This window comes from Carettochelys insculpta, chromosome 24 (genome assembly GCF_033958435.1).
Source record: "Carettochelys insculpta isolate YL-2023 chromosome 24, ASM3395843v1, whole genome shotgun sequence".
Taxonomy (NCBI): Eukaryota; Metazoa; Chordata; order Testudines; family Carettochelyidae; genus Carettochelys; species Carettochelys insculpta.
Window position 1 is genome coordinate 7,198,644 of NC_134160.1, and position 19,997 is coordinate 7,218,640.

Here is a 19,997-nt window from a genome sequence, read left to right on the forward strand (position 1 = left end):
AATGTACTTTGTGGCCTTGAAGGATGCTGAATTTCTGTTCACGCATCCCCAGCCTAACTTGCTGGTAGTAGCCCGCGGTCCACAATAAGTCCAAGCAGCTTTCGTTCAAACTGACCCTGTACAACAAGAACAACAAGAAGTGGGACCTAATGGGCCGAAAGGTCTATTCTTCAGGTACCCTCCTCCTCCAGGTGGTGAATTATGCGGCCATGCTGGCCGATTACGCCCACTCAAACTGTTTGAAGCTCCAGGAGCTGGTCCTGGCCTTGCCAGAGCAGCAGCGCCCTATCCTGCTCCGTGTCATGCAAGCAGGGTATGTTATCGCATGCACAGCCCTTCCGTCCACCCTGGAAGTGGCAGATGCCATGGCTTACATAACCGCTCCGGCAGTGGTGGTGCACTGTATGTCCTGGCTACAATCCTCAGGAGTGCCCTTCCCTTGGTGCACAAACTCAGCATCCTTACCTGTGCGGGCTGTCAGCGGCAACGCCGTATCCTTTTGCTCCCTCCCGCAACCTTCTGTCCCAGGACTTCAGGCACACCCTTCACCCCCATCTGTTCGGACTGCGTTTCCACGCATGGCTCCTTCGTGGTTCCAGGATGCTGAAATCGCATGCTCTGAAGGGGTGAAAGGGGCTTTTGTTAGCAGCAGACAGGAGTCCACCCACAAGTCCTACCTCTACAAGTGGACCCGGTTCTTCCAGTGCTTGGATGTGAATCACCCTCTATCGCCTCACACCGCACCCCTTCCTGTCCTCCTCGGCTACCTGCTACACCTGCGTGAGTTGGGCCTAGCCCTCGGTACTCGCAGGGAACACGTCACGGCACTGGCAGCCTTCCACAGAGCGGAGGATGGGAACGCCTTCCTCACCCATCATAACACCAAGTGCTTTCTCACGGGCCTGCAAAATACCTTTCCATCAGTACGTTCACCAGTCCCTATCTGGCACCTCAGCCGTGTTCTCAGCTGCCTAACAAAACCACCTTTTGAACCTCTGCCGATGTGTTCCTGACTCCATCTGTCGATGAAGGCAACGTTTTTAGTCGTCATTGTGTCGGCCAGGTGGGTAAAGGAGCTGGCCGCTCTAATGGCTGAGCCCCCGTCTATAGGGTATTTACGAAGGATAGAGTCACTCTTTGCCCTCAGCCTAGTTTCCTCCCGAGGGTTCCCTCGCCATTCCCTATTAACGAACCTATCCTCTTACCTGTGTTCTTCCTGAAGCCACACTCTGGTCCTGTGCAGGTGATGTTGCGTACCCTGGCCGTTCGTCGGTGACTAGCCTTTTACATCAGTCGCACAAAGCCTTGGTGCAAGTCTCCTAAGCTCTTCCTCTCCTTTGCGGGAACGATCCGGGGGTCATCCCATTTCGTCTCAGTGGTTGTCCAAGTGGATCTCCACCTGCGTACACACCCGTTGGGCTCTTCACCAGAAGGAGCTTCTAGGTGCTGTAACTGCCCATGCTACCCAGGCTGTGTCTTCCGCCTCTGCCGTCCTGAGGAACGTAACCCTTATGGACGTATCCAAGGCAGTGACGTGGTCTTCGAGCAACACGTTTGCTTCCTCCATTCAAGTGGGTCAAGCAGTTCTGTTGACTGTAATTGTTACTGGGCTCCAAACGCACCTCCATTGTGCGTCTACTGCTTTGTAGTCCCAGAGTGCAGCACCCCCAGGGATGCTACTCGAAGAGGAAGGTACTCGCCTTGTGCAGTAACAGTGGCTCCACTTCCCTCCCTCCTTCCCCTGCTTTGGAGCATCCTGCTCTAGTTGTCAGGGTAGAGAAGGGATGGAGGGGACCATGCCACACGCCTGCCAGATAACACAAGGAGGCGCTACTGCACACGGGCAACATGGGAAACCACAGCTATAGAATCTCTGAGCTCCGGCACGAGGACATACCGACACCCAGAGTGGAGCACCCACAGGGGGACACGTCTCAAAGACCCACTATTACTATACAAGGTAACTTCCTCTTATCACCACTCCCTGGGGACTGCGAGCTCTGAGGTTTATTTTTTTGTACCGCTTCGTTTAACTAAAACCTCGTTGCAGTTTATATCAGTTCTAGGAAGCCGTTAGTTCCGATGCTGGGTTGGTCTGTACAGTGCTTGCCTGTTTGGGGGGGTATGGGAAAGCTGGTGGTGATAGATTTGCAAAAGCTGTACAGAAAGAGATCGAATCCTGAAGTAATTAGGGTAATACATTTTTACAGCCCGAATAAAGATCCTCATTAAAAGGGCTGTTGGACATCTGCCCGTGATGGAAGGGTTGGATAAGACTGTGAGTGGAACTCACAGAACTGAATCTTGATCCTGATAATCCCAGAAACTACTGTACATGTAATAAACAATGACAAGATCATTTACAGGAGTGAGTTAATCCTCTTCCCTCCTTTAAGCACTTTGTGGAGGAGTCCTAATAGGGATGAACTATGTGAAGGAAGAACAAAGATTGTACAAATTGAAGTAGAGGAACGATGAAAAGAACTTCTATAGCATGCAGTTGGGTTTTGCGTCTGTAGCTATGTTTCACTCCAACTAATATTTACCGTAGCTCAATTTGTTGTCACGTCTGGGTTTTTTATTCCTGCATTGTTTAGTCACTTCTCTGGGTTTGCACTTGTATTAACTCCAAGTTTTTCCCCCCCTCCACCCACACTTCCCGTCTCATCTCTCACTCACATTGTGGAATGTGTTATCTTTGTGTGTTGCTGCCTGTTCCTGTCTTCCCCACATGGTCCCATTTCATTGTTGTGTTGACTACGCCCCACCATTGCAGATCACAGAGGTAAGCCTCAGCACATTAGCTGTTTGTTTACATTCTCATTCTTTGGGCTAGATGATTCTTAATTCATTTGAGACCCAGATTTATACTGTATTCTGTCTCTGCATGCCGTTCAGTGGAACCTGCCACGGATAAATTCAGACATACTGTAATTCCATTTATGTTGAAGAATTAAAGTCCTTAACTCTTTTGTTGCCATGGGCAGTTTGCAGTTCCACTTGATAGTAAGCTTCTGCTTAGAATTAAAGTGTCCTGTACGGAAAAAACATTTTACTGTAAAAAGGATCTACACTGAAGCATAGCGAATTCTGCTTTAGTGGGGAGTGACTGGTTCATTCACCCAGGCTGGTTAGTTTTAAGGCAGTCTAGTGACAATAGAATTTGCATCTAGAATCAGTTTCCTTCCTCTTCCGCTCTATAATTATGTAAAAACAACAGTAGAAACAAGGGTCTCCCGTTGTGCATTAGTAGCGGATGTGGTTCCATGGGCCGACATCTAGGTTGAATAATGTCCACTTACTGCAATTCATTCTGTCTTGTACATACTAGATTCTCTTTAATGCTGATTTTTACCGTGCTGATTTTACCAGTAGCAGACCTCCTTTCTGTATCCCTAAGATCAGGTTTTCTGCTGTTGCTTTAGCTTAAGCCCAAGCAACACAGCAACCTCTTCTCTCTCCTTTCCTATACACCCAGGTACATGCTTTCACCCCCAGGTGCCTGCCGTCATGTTGGAAGTTGAGAGGGTTCCTGGGCCAGGCTCACCTGAGCAGTGCCAAACATATGCAGGTTGCATCTAATGTGTTGGCGCATGGACCAAGACTAGAGTGACTGAGTCTTCCTGTGGTACTGCCCTTTGGCAGGAAGGGGATATCAGTCAAACTTGAATTTTGTGGGTTTGGATACAGTAACAAACTGCTGCTGCATTTGGCTGGTGGCTTCCTGAGCCCTCTATGTAGGTTTTTCTAACTGCACTCTTGTTTAGCTCACTTTGACCACTGCAGAACACACTCATTAGCAGTGTTGCCTCTAATTTTTTTCCCACCCATGTGCAGAATAAATTTTTTGAGCACTGAGGCACATGAAGAGTTGCACCACCAATAGAAACACACACTGCAGCTGTGAGCACTGTGTTGGGCACACAACCGGGTGGCACCTGAATCTCTCCTGGGTGGCTGCCCAAATGCTCAGCTTACAGGGAACACCAGTGTCAGAACCAGTGACCTGCACTGAATTGGAAGTGCAGGTGTAATGGACACAATAGAGATAGCAAGGTCTGAATGTTATACTGCATACATTGGAGTAATCTGGTACTGTGCAGTCTTCTAACCTGCTTGATGGCCTTGCGTTTGTTCAGTTCCACGATAAGATTGAGCCTATGCTGCAGACGCTGGAGAACCTCGCCTCCCGCCTGCGCATGCCACCCCTGATCCCAGCCGAAGTTGATAAAATCCGGGAGTGCATCAGCGAAAACAAGAATTCCACCATGGAGCTGGAAAAACTGCAGCCATCCTTCGAGGCGCTGAAACACCGTGGAGAAGAGCTGATAGGGCGATCTCAGGGCGCAGACAAGGACCTGGCAGCCAAAGGTATCAGAGAGGTCCAGGAAGCATCTCACGTTTTCTCGTTAAGGCAGTTTGTCATGTGTAGTGTATCTAGGATGGCAAGTTTGTAGTACACAGATAACCAAAATGCATTTTGGTTATCAGGGGACTGATAGAGCAATAAAGGGCATTTCACCGTTCAGTGGTAGGTCCAAATTCAGCCCAGTTCATCGGGAACTGCAGGCTCCTACCCCGTGACATGTTTCAGTTCAGTTGGTTTCAGTTCAGGCCCTGAAACGGAGAAAATGTTCACATCAGAAAACCACCAACACGATTAGCACCCGTGGGAGGGAGCCCATGGACTGAACGAGCATAGGTCTTCAGACCTGGGGTTTGCACATGAGTGGGTTTATTCTGAACCTGCCTAAACTTTGATCTGTTCTCTGCATAAATAAAGGTTTTATTTATGTATCTTGGCATTGGTTACATCTTCCTCAGGCTTCTTTCAGTGGCAAAATATGTCTGGCAATCTGAGCCATTTTCATTCTTCTTTGACGGTCCCACTGGGGTTTGTCTATATGACAGTTAAAAAAAAAAAAAAAAGTCCCCATGGCAGTGAGTCTGAGACTGGGTCTCCAGATTTGGGCTTGTGCTGTGAAGCTAAATAGAGCTGCCAAAGTCTGGTTTAGTCTGGAGCCTGGGCTCTGAAACTTCCCCTCCTGCATCCCCCACACACACACCCCAGGCTTCCAACCCAGGGTAACAGCCTGAGTCTGAAAATTTTATGTGACTGTTGTTATCACTGTTGTCCAAAACCTGAGTCTGTAGATCTAGGCTCTGAGACTTTGGGAAGGGTTTATGAAGTAGGTATGGAAGGTGCTTTGACTGGTATTTAAGAATCCTGACCAGGATAGGATAAGAATAAGTAGTCCTAACTTGCATTTTCCACCCCCTTTCCACCTTCAGAAATTCAGGATAAGTTGGATCAGATGGTGTTTTTCTGGGAAGACATCAAGGCTCAGGCAGAGGAACGTGAAAGTAAGTTCCTTGATGTCCTGGAGTTGGCAGAGAAGTTCTGGTACGACATAGCCGCCCTCCTGGCTACTGTCAAGGACACGCAGGATATTATTCACGACCTGGAAAGCCCAGGCATTGACCCTTCGATCATCAAACAGCAGGTGGAGGCTGCAGAGGTAAGGACTGTAGGTGTGTCTTTGGGCCACAGCTTTTAAACGTGTTTGGGCCTCAAATGCAGATGTGGCCACATATCATATCAGAGCTGTCTGGAGCATGCCACCTTCCCTACCACTTCTTCCAGGCCAGCCTCAGAGCTGACCAGAGCGCACTGCCTGTCGCTCCAGTAGAGATTTAAAGGGCCCAGGGTCCTTTAGCAGCAGCAGCAGCAGCTGGGAGCCCTGGGCCCTTTTGAATTCCCAGACTGCCAGGGCATCCCTCCTCCAACCCGTCGGCAGGCCTGGTCATACCACAGTTTTTGTGAGCACCCAACAGTGTTACAGATCATGCTGCCATTTTATCTGGAAACCAAGGGAGAACCATGATGGCGAGCCAAGAGGGATTTCAAAATACCTTCTTTTCCCGTGGAAAAAATAACTGCCTGTACCAGAGGCTAAAACCACGTGAGCTGCAACTACATTGGGAAGACTTGTCAAGCAGATGTTCAGAGCTGTCCACCGCCTTGCATAATTGTTACCATGGTTCTGCTCCCAGTGTGGGCTGGATCTGGCTGCATTGTGATGTGCAGATTACATTCCAGTCAGACTGAAGGCTACTGTAGAATAAAACAATAATACTGTGTGGACAGCAACGTTCATCTCTATTTCAACTCCTGGGATAGAGTCCATTTGGGATGTTCACATGTTTAACCTTACTTTGACTTGGGTTCTTTTGTTTTGGAGTATTTTTGTTTGTTTGTTTTTGGTTTGTTTTTTTGTTAATACGTATTTATCTCATCCCTGTATACTTGTACACGCCACTCCCATTTTATAACTACAGGTTCAACCCTTTTAGTCCGGCACCCTAGGGACCTGACGGGTGCTGAGCCAGAGAATTTGCTGAACCACGGGAAGTCAGTATTGTCTAGCAGCATTACCAACACTTCCACCGCTTACTGGGCTCTTAGGGGCAAATTAACGCTCAATAACAGCACGGAACACTTGAGAGCTGGGGCTGGTGGCTGTAAACAAACTTTATGGGACTGCAAGAAGCTTGGCCACACCCATGAGAAGTGGACACACGACTAACTAAAATCATGCCGGATCATGGATGTTGTCGGACCATGCGGTGCCGGGCTAGAAAGGTTCAACCTGTCGTCAACTTTGGTTTAGAAATATTGGCTCTCTGTCGACCTGTTCAGTTCCTGTTTCTTTATCAGCTCTGTAAACAATATAAGTTGCAAATGGGATCACCGTCTTCCCTGTGCAGCTAAATGCAGGGTCAAATCAGATGTGGATTTGAACCTTGCTGTTCCCATCTGTTTGCAAATGGTGGCATCATCCCACGCTTCAGACAATGGAATCAGTGCAGATTGGACTCAGTTATCTTGGTAGAAAATGAAAAGACGTACAGTGAAGGTCTTCAGGCAAGCCTGCCTGACTCCTGTCTGCTCAGCTGGCTGTTGTGAGGCTTCGGAAAACTGGCAGGGGGTTACTTGTGGACAAAGTCTGGGCATGGCAGGTTGCTGCTGGTGGGAATGGAGAAGCGAAGCACAGTGAGCCAGGGGGCCGTGTTGGGCGGTGTGGAATGGCAGAGCAAGCTGCTGCTCCCACTGACCACGTAGTGAGTGTGGGGGGCAAGGAGAGGCAACCCTTGCTGCCTATGCTGTGCCTGGACCTCGGCACCAAGTAATCGCTGGGCCCCAGAGCCTGAGGGAGAGAGTAAGAGGACAGGGTGGGGCTAGGCCAGGCGGAGGGGTGGGACCAGTGGCACTGGGGAACCTGTCTTGCACCCCCTGCCTGGGGCACCATGGAGGGCAGGAGCAGAGTAATAATCTTTGTTATCCAGCACACTCAATTAACTGGCAACCCCCATTAGAATCACAGACTTATAGGGTTGGAAGGGACCTCAGGAGATCACCAAGTCCAACCCCCTGCTCAAAACAGGACTAATCCCAACTAACTCTTCCCAGCCAGGGCTTTGTCAAGCCAGGACTTGAAAACCTCCAGGGATGGAGATTCCACCACCTCCTTAGATAACCAATTCCAGAGCTTCACCACCCTCCTAGGGAAAAAGTTTTTCCTAATATCCAACCTAGACCTCCCCCACTTGTACCTGAGACCATTGCTCCTCGCTCTGTCATTTGGCATCACTGACAAGAGCCTCTCTGTCCTCTTTGGAACCCCACTTCAGGCAGTTGAAGGCTGCTATCAAATCCCTTCTCACTCTTCTCTTCTGTGGACTAAATAAGCCCAAATCCCTCAGCCTCTCTTTGCAGGTCATGTGCTCCAGCCCCCTAATCGTTTTTGTTGCCTTCCGCCGGTCCCTCTCCAATGCGCCCACATCCTTTTTGTAAGTGGGGGCCCAGAATTGGCTGCAGTACTCTAGATGTAGCCTCAGCAGTGCAGAATAAAGGGGAATGTCCCATGAGTGCCGGATAACAAAGCTTTCACTGTACCTGCTTCTTAACCCGGAGTGCACCAGCTGAGTTGAGGTCCAGTTAGTCTCATTATTCAACCAGACTGCGAAACATTAGCTAGTCAGAGGAGTCACTGTATTCTGTCTCCGACTGTCTGCACCTTCAGCTGGGGTATTTGAATAACCTATACTCAACAAACCTATTTTTTTTTTCATTGCCCTGTCTGACTCTAGACGATCAAAGAAGAAACAGATGGCTTACATGAAGAACTGGAGTTTATTCGCGGGCTGGGAAGTGACTTAATTATGGCCTGTGGTGAAACTGAGAAACCAGAAGTGAAGAAGAGCATCGATGAGGTAGGAAAGCCAGCAGCGTGAGTTGAAGACGGTGCTGGTGCTAATGGAATCGTCAGCTGACTCTGGGGCAATCCTGTTTTGCAGATGAACCATGCGTGGGAAAACCTAAACAAAACTTGGAAAGAGAGGCTAGAGAGACTGGAGGAGGCTATGCAGTCTGCTGTGCAGTATCAGGACACGCTTCAGGTGAGACAGCTGGTGGTGGTGCTCTGCTAATCAGCTGCTGACACCTGAATCTCTCCTGGGGGCCACCTACGTGCTCAGCTTACAGGGAACACAAGAACATCAGAATGGCCATACTGGGTCAGACCAGAGGTTCATCCAGCCCAATGTCCTGGGTGCTGACAGTGGTCAATACCAGGTACCCCAGAGGGAGTGAACTGAACAGGTGATCTCTCTCATGCCATCCGTCTCCAGCTTCTGACAAACAGAGGCTAGGGACACCATTCCTTACCCATCGTGACTAATAGCCATTAATGTATCTAACCTCCAAGAATTTATCTATCTCCTTTTTAAACCCTATTATAGTCCCAGCATTCACAACCTCCTCTGGCGAGGAGTTCTACAGGTTAACTGTGCACTGAAGAGCTAGCTTTTATTTGTTTTAAACCTGCTGCCCATTAATTTAATTTGCCCAGCAAATTAAATTAATATAGTTAAATTAATAATGTAGTTCTTATATTATGGGAACACGCAAATAACATTTCCTTATTCATTTTGTCCACACCATTCATGATTTTATATACCTCTATCATATCCCCCCTTAGTTTCCTCTTTTCTAAGATGAAGGGTCCTAGTCTCTTTAACCTCTGTTCAGATGGGACCTGTTCCAAACCCCTAATAATTTTTGTTGCCCTTTTCTGAACCTTTTCTAATACCAATATGCCTTTTTTTGAGATGAGGAGACCACGTCTGTTTGCGGATGTGGGCGTACCATGGATTTATATAAGGGCAATAAGATAATCTCCATCTTACTCTCTATCCGTTTTTTAATGATTCCTAACATCCTGTTTGCTTTTCTGATTGCTGCTGCACAGTGTGTGGTTGTTTTCAGAGAACTATCCGTGATGACTCCAAGATCCCTTTCCTGATTAGCTGTAGCTAAATTAGTCTCCACCATACTGTATGTATAGTTGGGGTTATTTTTTCCAATGTGCATTACTTTACATTTATCCACATTACATTTCATTTGCCTTTTTGTAGCCCAGTCACTCAGTTTTGTGAGAACTTTTTGAAGTTCTTCACAGTCTGCCTTGATCTTAACTATTTTCAACAGTTTAGTATCAACTGCAGATTTTGCACTTTACTGTTTACCCCTTTCTTCAGATCATTTATGAGTAAATTGACAAAGGTTGGTCCTAGAACTGACCTTTGAGAGACACCAGTACCCCTCCCCATTCTGAAAATTTACCATATATTCCTACCCTTTTTTTCTTGTCTTTTAACCAGTTTTCAGTCCGTGATAGGCTCTTCCCTCTTATCTCATGACAACTTAATTTATGTAAGAGCCTTTGGTGAGGGACCATGTCAAAGGCTTTCTGGAAATCTAAGTACACTGTATCTACTGGATCCCCATTGTCCACATGTATGTTGATCCTTTCAAAGAGCTCTAACAGATTAGTAAAACCTGATTTCCCTTTACAGGAACAACGTTAACTTTTGCCTAGCAAATTATGTTCTTCTATGTGTCTGACAATTTTATTCTTTGCTATTGTTTTCAAATAATTTGCCCAGTACTGACATTAGACGTACTGGTCTGTAATTCCCGGGATCGTCTCTAGAGCCCTTTTTAAATATTGGCATTATGTTAGTTATCTTCCAGTCACTGGGTACAGAAGCTGATTTAAATGATAGGTTACAAACCACAGTTAATAGTTCCGCAATTTCATATTTGAGTTCTTTCAAAACTCTTGGGCGAATGCCATCTGGTCCCGATGACTTGTTACTGGTAAGTTTATCAGTTAGTTCCAAAACCTCCTCTAATGACACTTCAGTCTGGGACAATTCCTCAGATTTGTCACCTACAAAGGACAGCTCAGGTTTGGGAATCTCCCCAACATCCTCAGCTGCGGAGACTAAAGCAAAGAATTCATTTAGTTTCTCCGCAATGACTTCATCATGTCTGAATGCTCCTTTTGCATCTTGATCGTCCAGGGGCCCCACTGGTTGTTTCGCAGTCTTCCTGCTTCTGATGTAATCAGAAACATTATGTTACTACTTTCTGAACACTGAACAAACCCCTCAATATCTTTGCCTTGAAAGAGAAATTCTGTTGATTGGTCTCAAGAGGACACAGTCTGTCTTGCAGGCTTTGCAGATGAGCTGCGGAGCAGGAGTGGCTTGCCATGTCAGTGACCATGGAGGTTTGGTTTTCCAACGTGTGTGTGTTTCCTTCCTAGGCCATGTTTGACTGGCTGGATAACACTGTAATTAAGCTGTGCAACATGTCGCCTGTCGGCACGGACCTCAACACTGTTAAGGACCAGCTGAATGAGATGAAGGTAGGCATGTTCATCCAGACGCACGGTTCTCCAGTCCTTGTTCTGTGTCAGAGGCCGAGTTTTGCAGCTTGTTGTTTTCTCCATGTTTTGCCAGGAGTTTAAGATGGAGGTTTACCAGCAGCAGATAGAAATGGAGAAGCTTAATCACCAAGGCGAACTGATGCTGAAAAAAGCAACTGATGAGACAGACCGAGACATCATCAGGGAGCCACTGACAGAGCTGAAACACCTCTGGGAGAACCTGGGCGAGAAGATAGCTCACAGACAGGTAGGGTGAAGGAGGGCTCTCAAAACCCAGGGCTGAAGTTAAACCCATAATTGTCGTGAATTGTCCTGAATAATGTTTTCTTGGCTATCTTTGAACAGCACAAGTTGGAAGCTGCTCTGCTGGCGCTGGGTCAGTTCCAACATGCACTAGCAGAATTGATGGCCTGGCTGACCCATACAGAAGAGTTATTAGATGCCCAAAGACCAATCAATGGGGACCCAAAGGTCATCGAAGTCGAACTTGCAAAACATCATGTATGTACTCTGTATTCTGCCTCTTTTCTGGCCTCAAGGGAATGGTGGATCATGGGAAGTTATTGGGACTGATTTATTGCCTTTGGATAGCTGTGAAGTTAACAGAACAGTTGAGAGGCAAGTGTCCAATGTTACCCGATCCACCCCATGCAGGTGCTGAAGAACGATGTGTTGGCTCACCAAGCAACTGTGGAGACTGTAAATAAAGCTGGCAATGAGCTCTTGGAATCCAGTGCAGGAGATGATGCCAGCAGCCTGCGGACCCGGCTGGAGAATTTGAATTCATGCTGGGAGTCTGTCCTGCAGAAAACAGAGGAGAGGGAGCAGCAGCTGCAGTCAACACTTCAGCAGGTTGGTGGGCTTGTTCCACAGACAGAAACGTGTCTGCTTGCAGCAGAGATCTTCAGTGGGTGTCCGTGTTGGCTTGGCGCCCCTCTTTCCATGCTGGAGGGGAGAAGAAGTGATGCACCATTTTGTCTTTGCTTCTACAAAAGGTGTTGCTCCCTCAGTGTAAGTAACTCATGGGAGCTGTCCTGAGATAACAGGGCATCGAGGACAGCACGGTGCCACCATCTGCGATTAAGCTTGCCACATTTACCCCATAAAAGAGCTATAAATACCTCGTCTACCTTGTCATTTTACTTCAGAATAACTCACACGTTAGGTATCAGAGGGGGAGCCATGTTGTTCTGTAGCCACAAAAACAACAAGAACTCCTGTGGCACCTAAAAGACTGCCAGATTTTTTGGAGCATAAGCTTTCATGGGCAAAGACCCACGTCGTCAGACCTAGGCCTTTGCCCACAAAAGCTTATGCTCCAAAAAAATCTGGTAGTGTCTAAGGTGCTACAGGAGTTCGCGTCATTTTCACGTGTTAGTTACCCAACTCTGGTGAGCAGTACACCTTTCTCAGCTGTGAAGACAAGACCACCGATGGGAGGCACAAGCAGCTTGTCAAAGCAAGTTAATGCTGCTTTGCAAACCAAAGAGGTGTTTGTTCCGAGGGGAAGTCCTGCTTTTTAGGAAGAAGAACCTTTTCCTCTTTGAGAAACCACCTGTGTGTGTGAACTTGCTGAAATGGTTGTATTGTTGTTTTTTAATAATTACAAAATACACCTTCTTTTAAATATCTTTGTAAAACTCTCTTCTGCCTCCTCATGTGCACATCAGGAACCCCAGTGCTAAACCTGAAAGCTGCTGCTTGTCACCTGATCCAGGGCCAATTTTGTGTTCCTTAACAGGCCCAGGGTTTCCATGGGGAAATTGAAGACTTCCTCCTCTGGCTAACGAGAATGGAGAGCCAACTGTCTGCATCGAAACCCACAGGAGGTTTGCCAGAAACTGCCCGGGAACAGCTCAGTGCCCACATGGTAAAGATTTAAAACGCCTCTAATTGAACTGACTTCCCTCCAAACAGTCAGTGTGGAAACATGTCTGGGCCACGTGGTGTAGTCTAATAGGAAAGAGACAAGTGTTTCTTTTGTCCCTTTTCTCTGCAGGGGTGCAGAACAGTATAGAACAGACAGTATTAGCTTTGCAGCTGAGGGCTGTGGATGGACTTTCCCACTGTTAATAGCATTATGATCACTGTTATCGCTGCCAGTTTACTGTCTGTCCTAACCCCATTGTCTCCGTGAACTTCCAGCGACGTGCAAATCTCTGATACAGTGTCTCTGTCTCTCATCCTTCAATGGTGCTTTGCTGCAGGAGCTGTATGCCGGACTCAAAGCCAAGGAAGAGGTCTACAGTCAGCTGTTGGCTAAGGGGCGGTTGATCCTACTCAGCCGTGACAACTCTGGCTCTGGGTCCAAGACAGAGCAGAGCATAGCGCTGCTGGAGCAGAAATGGACCTTGGTCAGAACCAAAATGGAGGAGAGGAAGGTAATGCTTTGAGCAAAAATATGATCCTTGTTTACTGTGGAAGAGATTGTCTGAAAGGGAAAGGAAGTTTCCTGCTGTGGTAGTGCTGTCTCCAGAATGCCGGTTTCTTGCCATAAGCAGAATCAGCAGTGTGCGTCCAACGACCAAGATTAGTGCTTTTTGATCAGTTCATTTGGATAATTTCTCTCCTGATTATACGTACATAGCAGTCCTTTGGTCATAGGGGTTTATCCATGATGTCTGAAATCTGAGTGCTAACTGTATGGCTAGTTACCAAAACAGGGTAGATCATAGAGAGGAAATGAAAGTCAAATTAAACGTGAGTAAACGAAACGGAGAGGCTGTTAAATGAGAAATAAAAGAACATAAGAGCGCTGTCCAGTTCTGAGGAACAAATATATACGTTGCTTCTTTTTAAGAGACACCGGGCCAAATTCTCTGCTGATCTAACTCCCTTGCACAAGTAATTTGCTCAGCAATGAGTTCTCACCTAAAATGAGAGAGACAGGCTGAATTGCTGGTTCTTTAGCCGTCACCGCTGCAGTGTCATCTTCTTTCCACAGAACAGCTTCTCTCATGAAGCCTGTTTCCCAGGAAGCTCTGGACTGGGGCACAGCCCCGTGTGTGTTGATTACTGAGCTCTCTCTGCTTTCATTCCTGTCCATTTGTTTCAGAACTGATTCTGCAATAGCCACCTTCTCTGAAATCTTCCCTTCCTGGGAAACAGGTCGTGTTCTTTGTGAACAGATGACTTTCCGTTTGAGAGTTCATTTCATCCAGTGTGCGACATGTGTCTTTGTCTGCCAAGCCTCAGATTGTGAACTTGGTGCTTTCTTTGTGTTTCTCCCGCCCTTATTAAAATTCAGTCAAAGCTGGAAGAAGCTCTCAACATGGCTACGGAGTTCCAGAATTCCCTGCAGGACTTCATTAACTGGCTGACCCTGGCCGAGCAGAGTTTAAACATTGCACTTCCACCGAGCCTTATCCTAACCACGGTGCTGTCTCAGATAGACGAACACAAGGTAACCTGGCGGGGGTGCTGCCATTTTGTCTAACATGCTTATTCTGTTTTACAAAGCAATCTTTGTTGTTCACCATGCTTGGTGCTTTCTGGTTATGGAAGAAGCTTTGGGATATTTCCAGGCTCTTTGTCATGAATGAATGAATGCCTATAAAGGTAACAGTAAGATAGCCGCGTTAGTCTGTACTCCAGCATAACAAAGCAGCAGGAATGTAGCACTTTAAAGACTAGCAAAATGAATTATTCAGTGATGAGCTTTCGTGGAACAGACCCAGAAGTGGGTCTGTCCCATGAAAACTCATCACCGAATAAATCGTTTTGTTAGTCTTTGAAGTGCTACATTTCTGCGGCTTTGTTTTGCCTGTAAAGGGTTAAGCCCAGAGAGGGTGGATTCCCTGTTGGCAAGCAGCCAGGTGAGCCAATGGGAAGAGAGAGGATTGTTTAAATTGAAGCATTTACCTGCTGAAGGAGCCTTTTCTTTTGTCTGGCCAGAGCAGAAAGACAAAGATGTTTAATCCTGAGCAGACTTAATGAATCCAATAAATATCCAGGCCACAACACACCTGGGCATACAGATGTGTAAGCAGAAAGAAAACATTTAGTCAGATGCAATCGGGTTATTTTGGGTTTGGTGTGAGACTTCTCAGGCTGGCTGATTAACCACCCCCAACCATGCCCCCCCCGACCCCGACAGTGTAACTTCAAAACTGAATCCCAAGGAAGAAATTCTCTGTGTTAACCTTTTTTTTTATTTACTTTGTAACACCTAACAACCAAGTATTTTTTTGTCACTTTCTTGGTATACTTTATTTTTTGTTTGATTAATAAATCAGTTTTTCTTTAAGGCAATGATTTAATTCCTGTCTCCTAGGGAAGTGTCTGTGTATAATGCCAAAGACTGAAAGGTCAGCTATCAGATTGTTTCAAGCCCTCACCTTAGGGAGGGCTAAGAGTTTGGGGAGTTTACCCCACAGAAAGACATCTCAAGCGTGTCTTCCCAGGTTTTAAAGGAAAATTTTCTCTCTTGGGTGGCGGCAGCTACCTCCCAGGATTAGGGAATCTGTGACCTTGGGCAGCTTTTAAGTAGAAGCCTATAGAGATAAGGTATTTTTAAGATCCCTTGCAGGCCCTCACATTCTGCGCTCCAAGTGGGGCGCAACCTTGACTCTATTATTCTGTTTTCTGTGCCGTTCACCACGCTCGGTGTTTTCTGGCTACGGAAGAAGCTTGGAGATATTTCCAGGCTTTTTGTTTTAAATGAGAGTAAATCTTCGTTCCGCCAGGTTTTTGCAAATGAAGTCAATGCGCACCGGGACCAGATCATTGAGCTGGATCAAACGGGGAACCAGCTGAAATTCCTCAGTCAAAAGCAGGATGTGGTTTTGATAAAGAACCTGCTGGTCAGCGTCCAGTCCCGTTGGGAGAAAGTGGTCCAGCGTTCCGTGGACAGAGGCCGAGCTCTTGATGACTCAAGGAAGCGGGCGAAACAGGTGAGAGCTGTGAAAATGGACCCAGCGATATTGCTTATCCTGTAGCTTTCAGATCCTAAGTCCCTCAAGCCTTCAGAAGGTCTGGAGGGTACGAGCACCGAGTTCTAATGGCTGTCGCTCATTTCAGTTCCATGAAGCCTGGAAAAAGCTGGTTGATTGGCTGGAAGATGCAGAGAATCACCTGGACTCTGAGCTGGAGATTTCCAATGATCCAGACAAAATCAAACTGCAGCTCTCCAAGCACAAGGTAGGGAGTTTGCTGTCATTCCAGCGGCGATCAGTGCCCTGGTGTGGGGGGGGGAGCTGGAAGGGAAGGGAAACCTGCTCTCAGTGAAAGCAGTGCAGCACAGTCACTTCCCTAAAATCAGAGAAGGGAGGGATGATCAGTAAGAGGAGTGCTCTGTTCCACACCTTAGTTTAACGTTACAGTAGTTAAGGTTGCAATTCTTGTCCAGCAACATCTCTGGTCTGAAAGGACCCAGCTGGCAGCCTGCTCTGGGAGGATCCCGGGGGCGGCCCTGGGGTGTGGAACCAGGTCCAATCCCCACTGTGGGGAGCCCAGCCGGGGAGGGGCCAGGGAGTCCCACAGCCGGGAGCCAATGGGAGCACAGACCCTGCTGGCAGCCCCACTACTGGGGGTCCCGTGGGCCGCCCTGGCTGACAGCCCAGTAGCAAGGAGCCAGAGTGGAGCCCCGCAGGCAGCCTGAGGGCAGAGAGCAGGCAACAGACAGGAGGGTAGTCCGACCATCAGGCTGGTGCGTGGCTGCTCACCCACCCCTCTCCTGATCCGGCAGATCCCCTTGTTCAGGACCACTCAGTTCCCAAGGGTGCCAGACGAGGGAGGTACAACTTGCATAGTTACCAAGTTGTGCGTGAGCGGCATTTCTTCCACAAAGCTATTCGCTCACGAGCGTTTTGTGCGTCCTAATGACACTTCCTTCGTGCCCTTCTCTGGCTGTAAAACTCAGGAGTTCCAAAAGACCCTCGGTGGGAAACAGCCGGTTTATGACACCACGATCCGAACTGGCAGAGCCCTCAAAGAAAAAGCTGTGTTGCCAGATGACACTCAGAAACTGGACAACCTGCTGGGAGAAGTCCGGGACAAGTGGGACACAGTCTGCGGCAAATCCGTGGAAAGGTGAGAGCAACATTTGTTCCAAAATACTGTTGCAACAGCAAAGGATCAGAGAGGAGGTGGCCTTCTGGAACTTCATTTATATCACACCCTGTAAACTCACTCCTGAGCAAAAGTTATTACTTGTTCCAATAACGTGAGAACTAGGGGTCACCAAATGAAATTGATAGGCAACAGGTTTAAAACAACCAGTTTCTTCATGCAGCACACGGTCAACCTGTGGAACTCCTTGCCAGAGGATTTTATGAAGACCTGGGCTTTAACATGGTTCAAAAAAGAACTAGATAAATTCATGGAGGATAGGTATCAGAGAGGTGGCCGTGTTAGTCTGTAGCTTTGAGAACAGCAGGAAGTCTTGTGGCACCTTATAGACCAACGGATATTTTGGAGCATAAGCTTTTGTGGGCAAAGACCCGCTTCGTCAGATGCATCTGACGAAGCGGGTCTTTGCCCACAAAAGCTTATGCTCCAAAATATCTGTTGGTCTATAAGGTGCCACAAGACTTCTTGTTGTTCTCACGGAGGAAAGGTCCATCAGTCGCCAGGATGGGTAGCGATTGTGTCCCCTAGCCTCTGTTTGTCAGAGGCTGACAATGGATGACGGGGAGGGATCACTCAAGGACTGCCTGTTCTGTTCACTCCCTGTGGGACACCTGGGGTTAGCCCCTGCTGGAAAACAGGGTACTGGGCTAGATGGACCTTCAGTCTGACCCAGAACAGCTGTTGTTACAAGGATATGAGTGTAGGTCACAGAGCAAGGTGGTACCCAAGTGTGACATCAAAACTGAATGGCCAGCGAGAGCACCATAAGGAGACTGATTCAGGTAGCACGTGATATGCACGAAGGCTAAGACTTTTGGGGGTTTGTCGTGATGATGATCTCATCAGAAGGCTGGGCAGCTACAGAAAAACTCCCTGATACCACTGCAAGCAGCATTGATACTCCAGAGGGAAAGTTGGTATCAATGTCCTTTGATGGTCTTTGCAGGCAACACAAGCTGGAAGAAGCCCTGCTTTTCTCTGGCCAGTTCATGGATGCACTGCAGGCCTTGGTGGACTGGCTGTACAAGGTGGAACCCCAGTTGGCCGAAGACCAACCAGTCCATGGTGATCTGGATTTGGTCATGAACTTGATGGATGCTCATAAGGTAAGAGTGGGGTTTACCAGCTGCCCTTTGGAAGGCGACAGTAATTTAGTTCCCCAACCACCCGCATAATGGAAGTGTCAGCTTTCTAGCATCTCAGCAAGATGTAGAATTGCATACCCGGCTGTGCGGCTTCGATTTCTGGGCGACCGATTTGAAAGAGGATTTCACTTTTTTGGAATTGTAACCAGAACCTTCTGTTTTGCTCTGTTCTGTCTCGAATTTTATCAGACAGAGATCTGTGTTTTTGGAGCAAGGGAGAGAGGATTAAGTTTCTGTCCTTCTGTCAGCTCCACTTGGGCAGCATTCAGCAGGAGGTCTCAGATGTGAGTGCTTTCACCTCTGGGCCACGTCAGAGGTTCCAAACAATGACTGTGTGGGAGTGAATGGTGCTGTCTATTAAACACAGGGAAAAGATGGAAGCATGATTCCTTCTGCCACTCTCGGACGGCTCCCCACAAAGAGTTAAAGATTCCCAGGTTGCTCTCCCAAAGAGCAGAGGGAAGCTTTGGTACTCAGGCAAACATTCTCATCCGCTCCTCAAAAAACAAGCGCAGATGTCTCCACTTTCGTATGATGTACTGTGTGCAGGCCCGCCGATGGAGGGTGAGGGGAGACAAAGGGGAAAGTGCCCCAGGGCCCTTCGGTTCTAAAGGACCTACAGATGCAGACACCACCGCTGCTGTTAAATGGCTCCTGGCGCACTGCATGGCGAACTCCAGGCGGCTCTAAGAGCTGGGGCGGGAGCCATGTTCTGGATGGCACTGGGGGCTGACTATCCTGGCCCCACCCCTTCTGGGAGCACTGCGCTGCCCCTCCCCCTTGCCCAGGTGCCCAGTGCAGCTGTCGGCTTTCCTGGCCACCTGCATCGTAGTTTAACCTAGTAGAGGGTGTGAAACCTGCCTGAGAGTGGATCTGTCACTTACGCTCCTCAGTGGGTCACAGGAGGTTGTGTGCCTCTGTAATCTGCTTACAACCAATTCTGCACGCCCAAACCAAGGGAGAGGAATAGCTCAGTGGTTGGAGCATTATCCTTGCAAACCCAGGCTTGTGAGTTCAGTCCCTGAGGGGGCCTTTCAAGAGTCTGGGGCAAGTTAGATTTAAAAAAAGTCTGTCAGGGATAGCGATGGGTCCTGCTGTGAGTGCAGGGCTTGGACTTGAAGACCTCTACAGTTCCCTTCCAGTTCTATGATGTGCTGTAAGCATGTGAAGTGGGATTTGGAGGAAGAAAGCAAACCACCTGTTCAACTTTATATCCCCCCGTACTGTCAGATGTGAAACCCTTCAAGTCCGTGCTGCACTAAGACAGTCAGTCCCTGGGATTGCGGAATGCTTCCAGCAACAACAGAACTAAAACCCTCAGCACAGAGACTCTGGCTTCATCTTTTTCCTCTCCTGGGTTAGGTTTTCCAGAAGGAACTGGGGAAGCGCACAGGCACCGTGCAGGTGCTCAAACGCTCAGGCCGGGAGCTCCTCGAGAACAGCCGAGATGACACGACCTGGGTTAAAGTGCAGCTACAGGAGCTGAGCAATCGCTGGGACACGGTGTGTAAGCTGTCCGTGTCCAAACAAACCCGGCTGGAGCAGGCCTTGAAGCAGGTAAGCGGGAAGAGGCTTCCAAATTCATGTTTGCTTTCGGGGTTTTCTGTGTGGCTCGGAACCTGTACGAATTGAAGGGTGAGTCTTGGTGAGACCTTAATCCAGGGATCAACAACTTTTGGCATGCGTGCCAAGGGCAGTACGTACACAAGTTGTTTTTCAGCAGCATGCAAGGCAGGAGCTCAGCTCCACCCTCCTGCCCCGCATGCGGCCTGGAGCTTGCTCAAAGCCAGGCCACCTGTGGATTAACAAAAGGCCAGGTAATGCTACCAGCCAGCACCTAAATGGTAAAACTGTGCATCTTCATTTATTTATTAATGAAGCTGTTGTAAGTAGGACTGGTAGTGACTTTAAGAAGTATCACCGGCCCTCAGACCATACATAGAGGTCAAAAGGTCACATTTCAGCACTCCACCTCGGAAAGGTTGCT

General features: G+C 48.0%; 1 protein-coding gene across 19 annotated transcripts in view; it reads left to right on the forward strand.

The window, feature by feature from the left end:
- The window catches only part of MACF1 (microtubule actin crosslinking factor 1), a 317,553-nt gene that overhangs the window by 267,599 nt on the left and 29,957 nt on the right, over positions 1-19,997 (forward strand). For all 19 annotated transcript variants that reach the window (XM_074976442.1, XM_074976451.1, XM_074976458.1 and 16 more), the window contains 16 exons: positions 4,140-4,371; positions 5,293-5,519; positions 8,152-8,274; positions 8,359-8,460; positions 10,674-10,775; positions 10,870-11,043; positions 11,142-11,297; positions 11,451-11,648; positions 12,538-12,666; positions 13,004-13,177; positions 14,044-14,199; positions 15,482-15,688; positions 15,816-15,935; positions 16,657-16,826; positions 17,812-17,971; positions 19,373-19,567. In XM_074976442.1, coding sequence (XP_074832543.1) covers positions 4,140-4,371; positions 5,293-5,519; positions 8,152-8,274; positions 8,359-8,460; positions 10,674-10,775; positions 10,870-11,043; positions 11,142-11,297; positions 11,451-11,648; positions 12,538-12,666; positions 13,004-13,177; positions 14,044-14,199; positions 15,482-15,688; positions 15,816-15,935; positions 16,657-16,826; positions 17,812-17,971; positions 19,373-19,567 — 2,625 coding nt within the window. The remainder of the gene's footprint in view (positions 1-4,139; positions 4,372-5,292; positions 5,520-8,151; positions 8,275-8,358; positions 8,461-10,673; positions 10,776-10,869; positions 11,044-11,141; positions 11,298-11,450; positions 11,649-12,537; positions 12,667-13,003; positions 13,178-14,043; positions 14,200-15,481; positions 15,689-15,815; positions 15,936-16,656; positions 16,827-17,811; positions 17,972-19,372; positions 19,568-19,997) is intronic.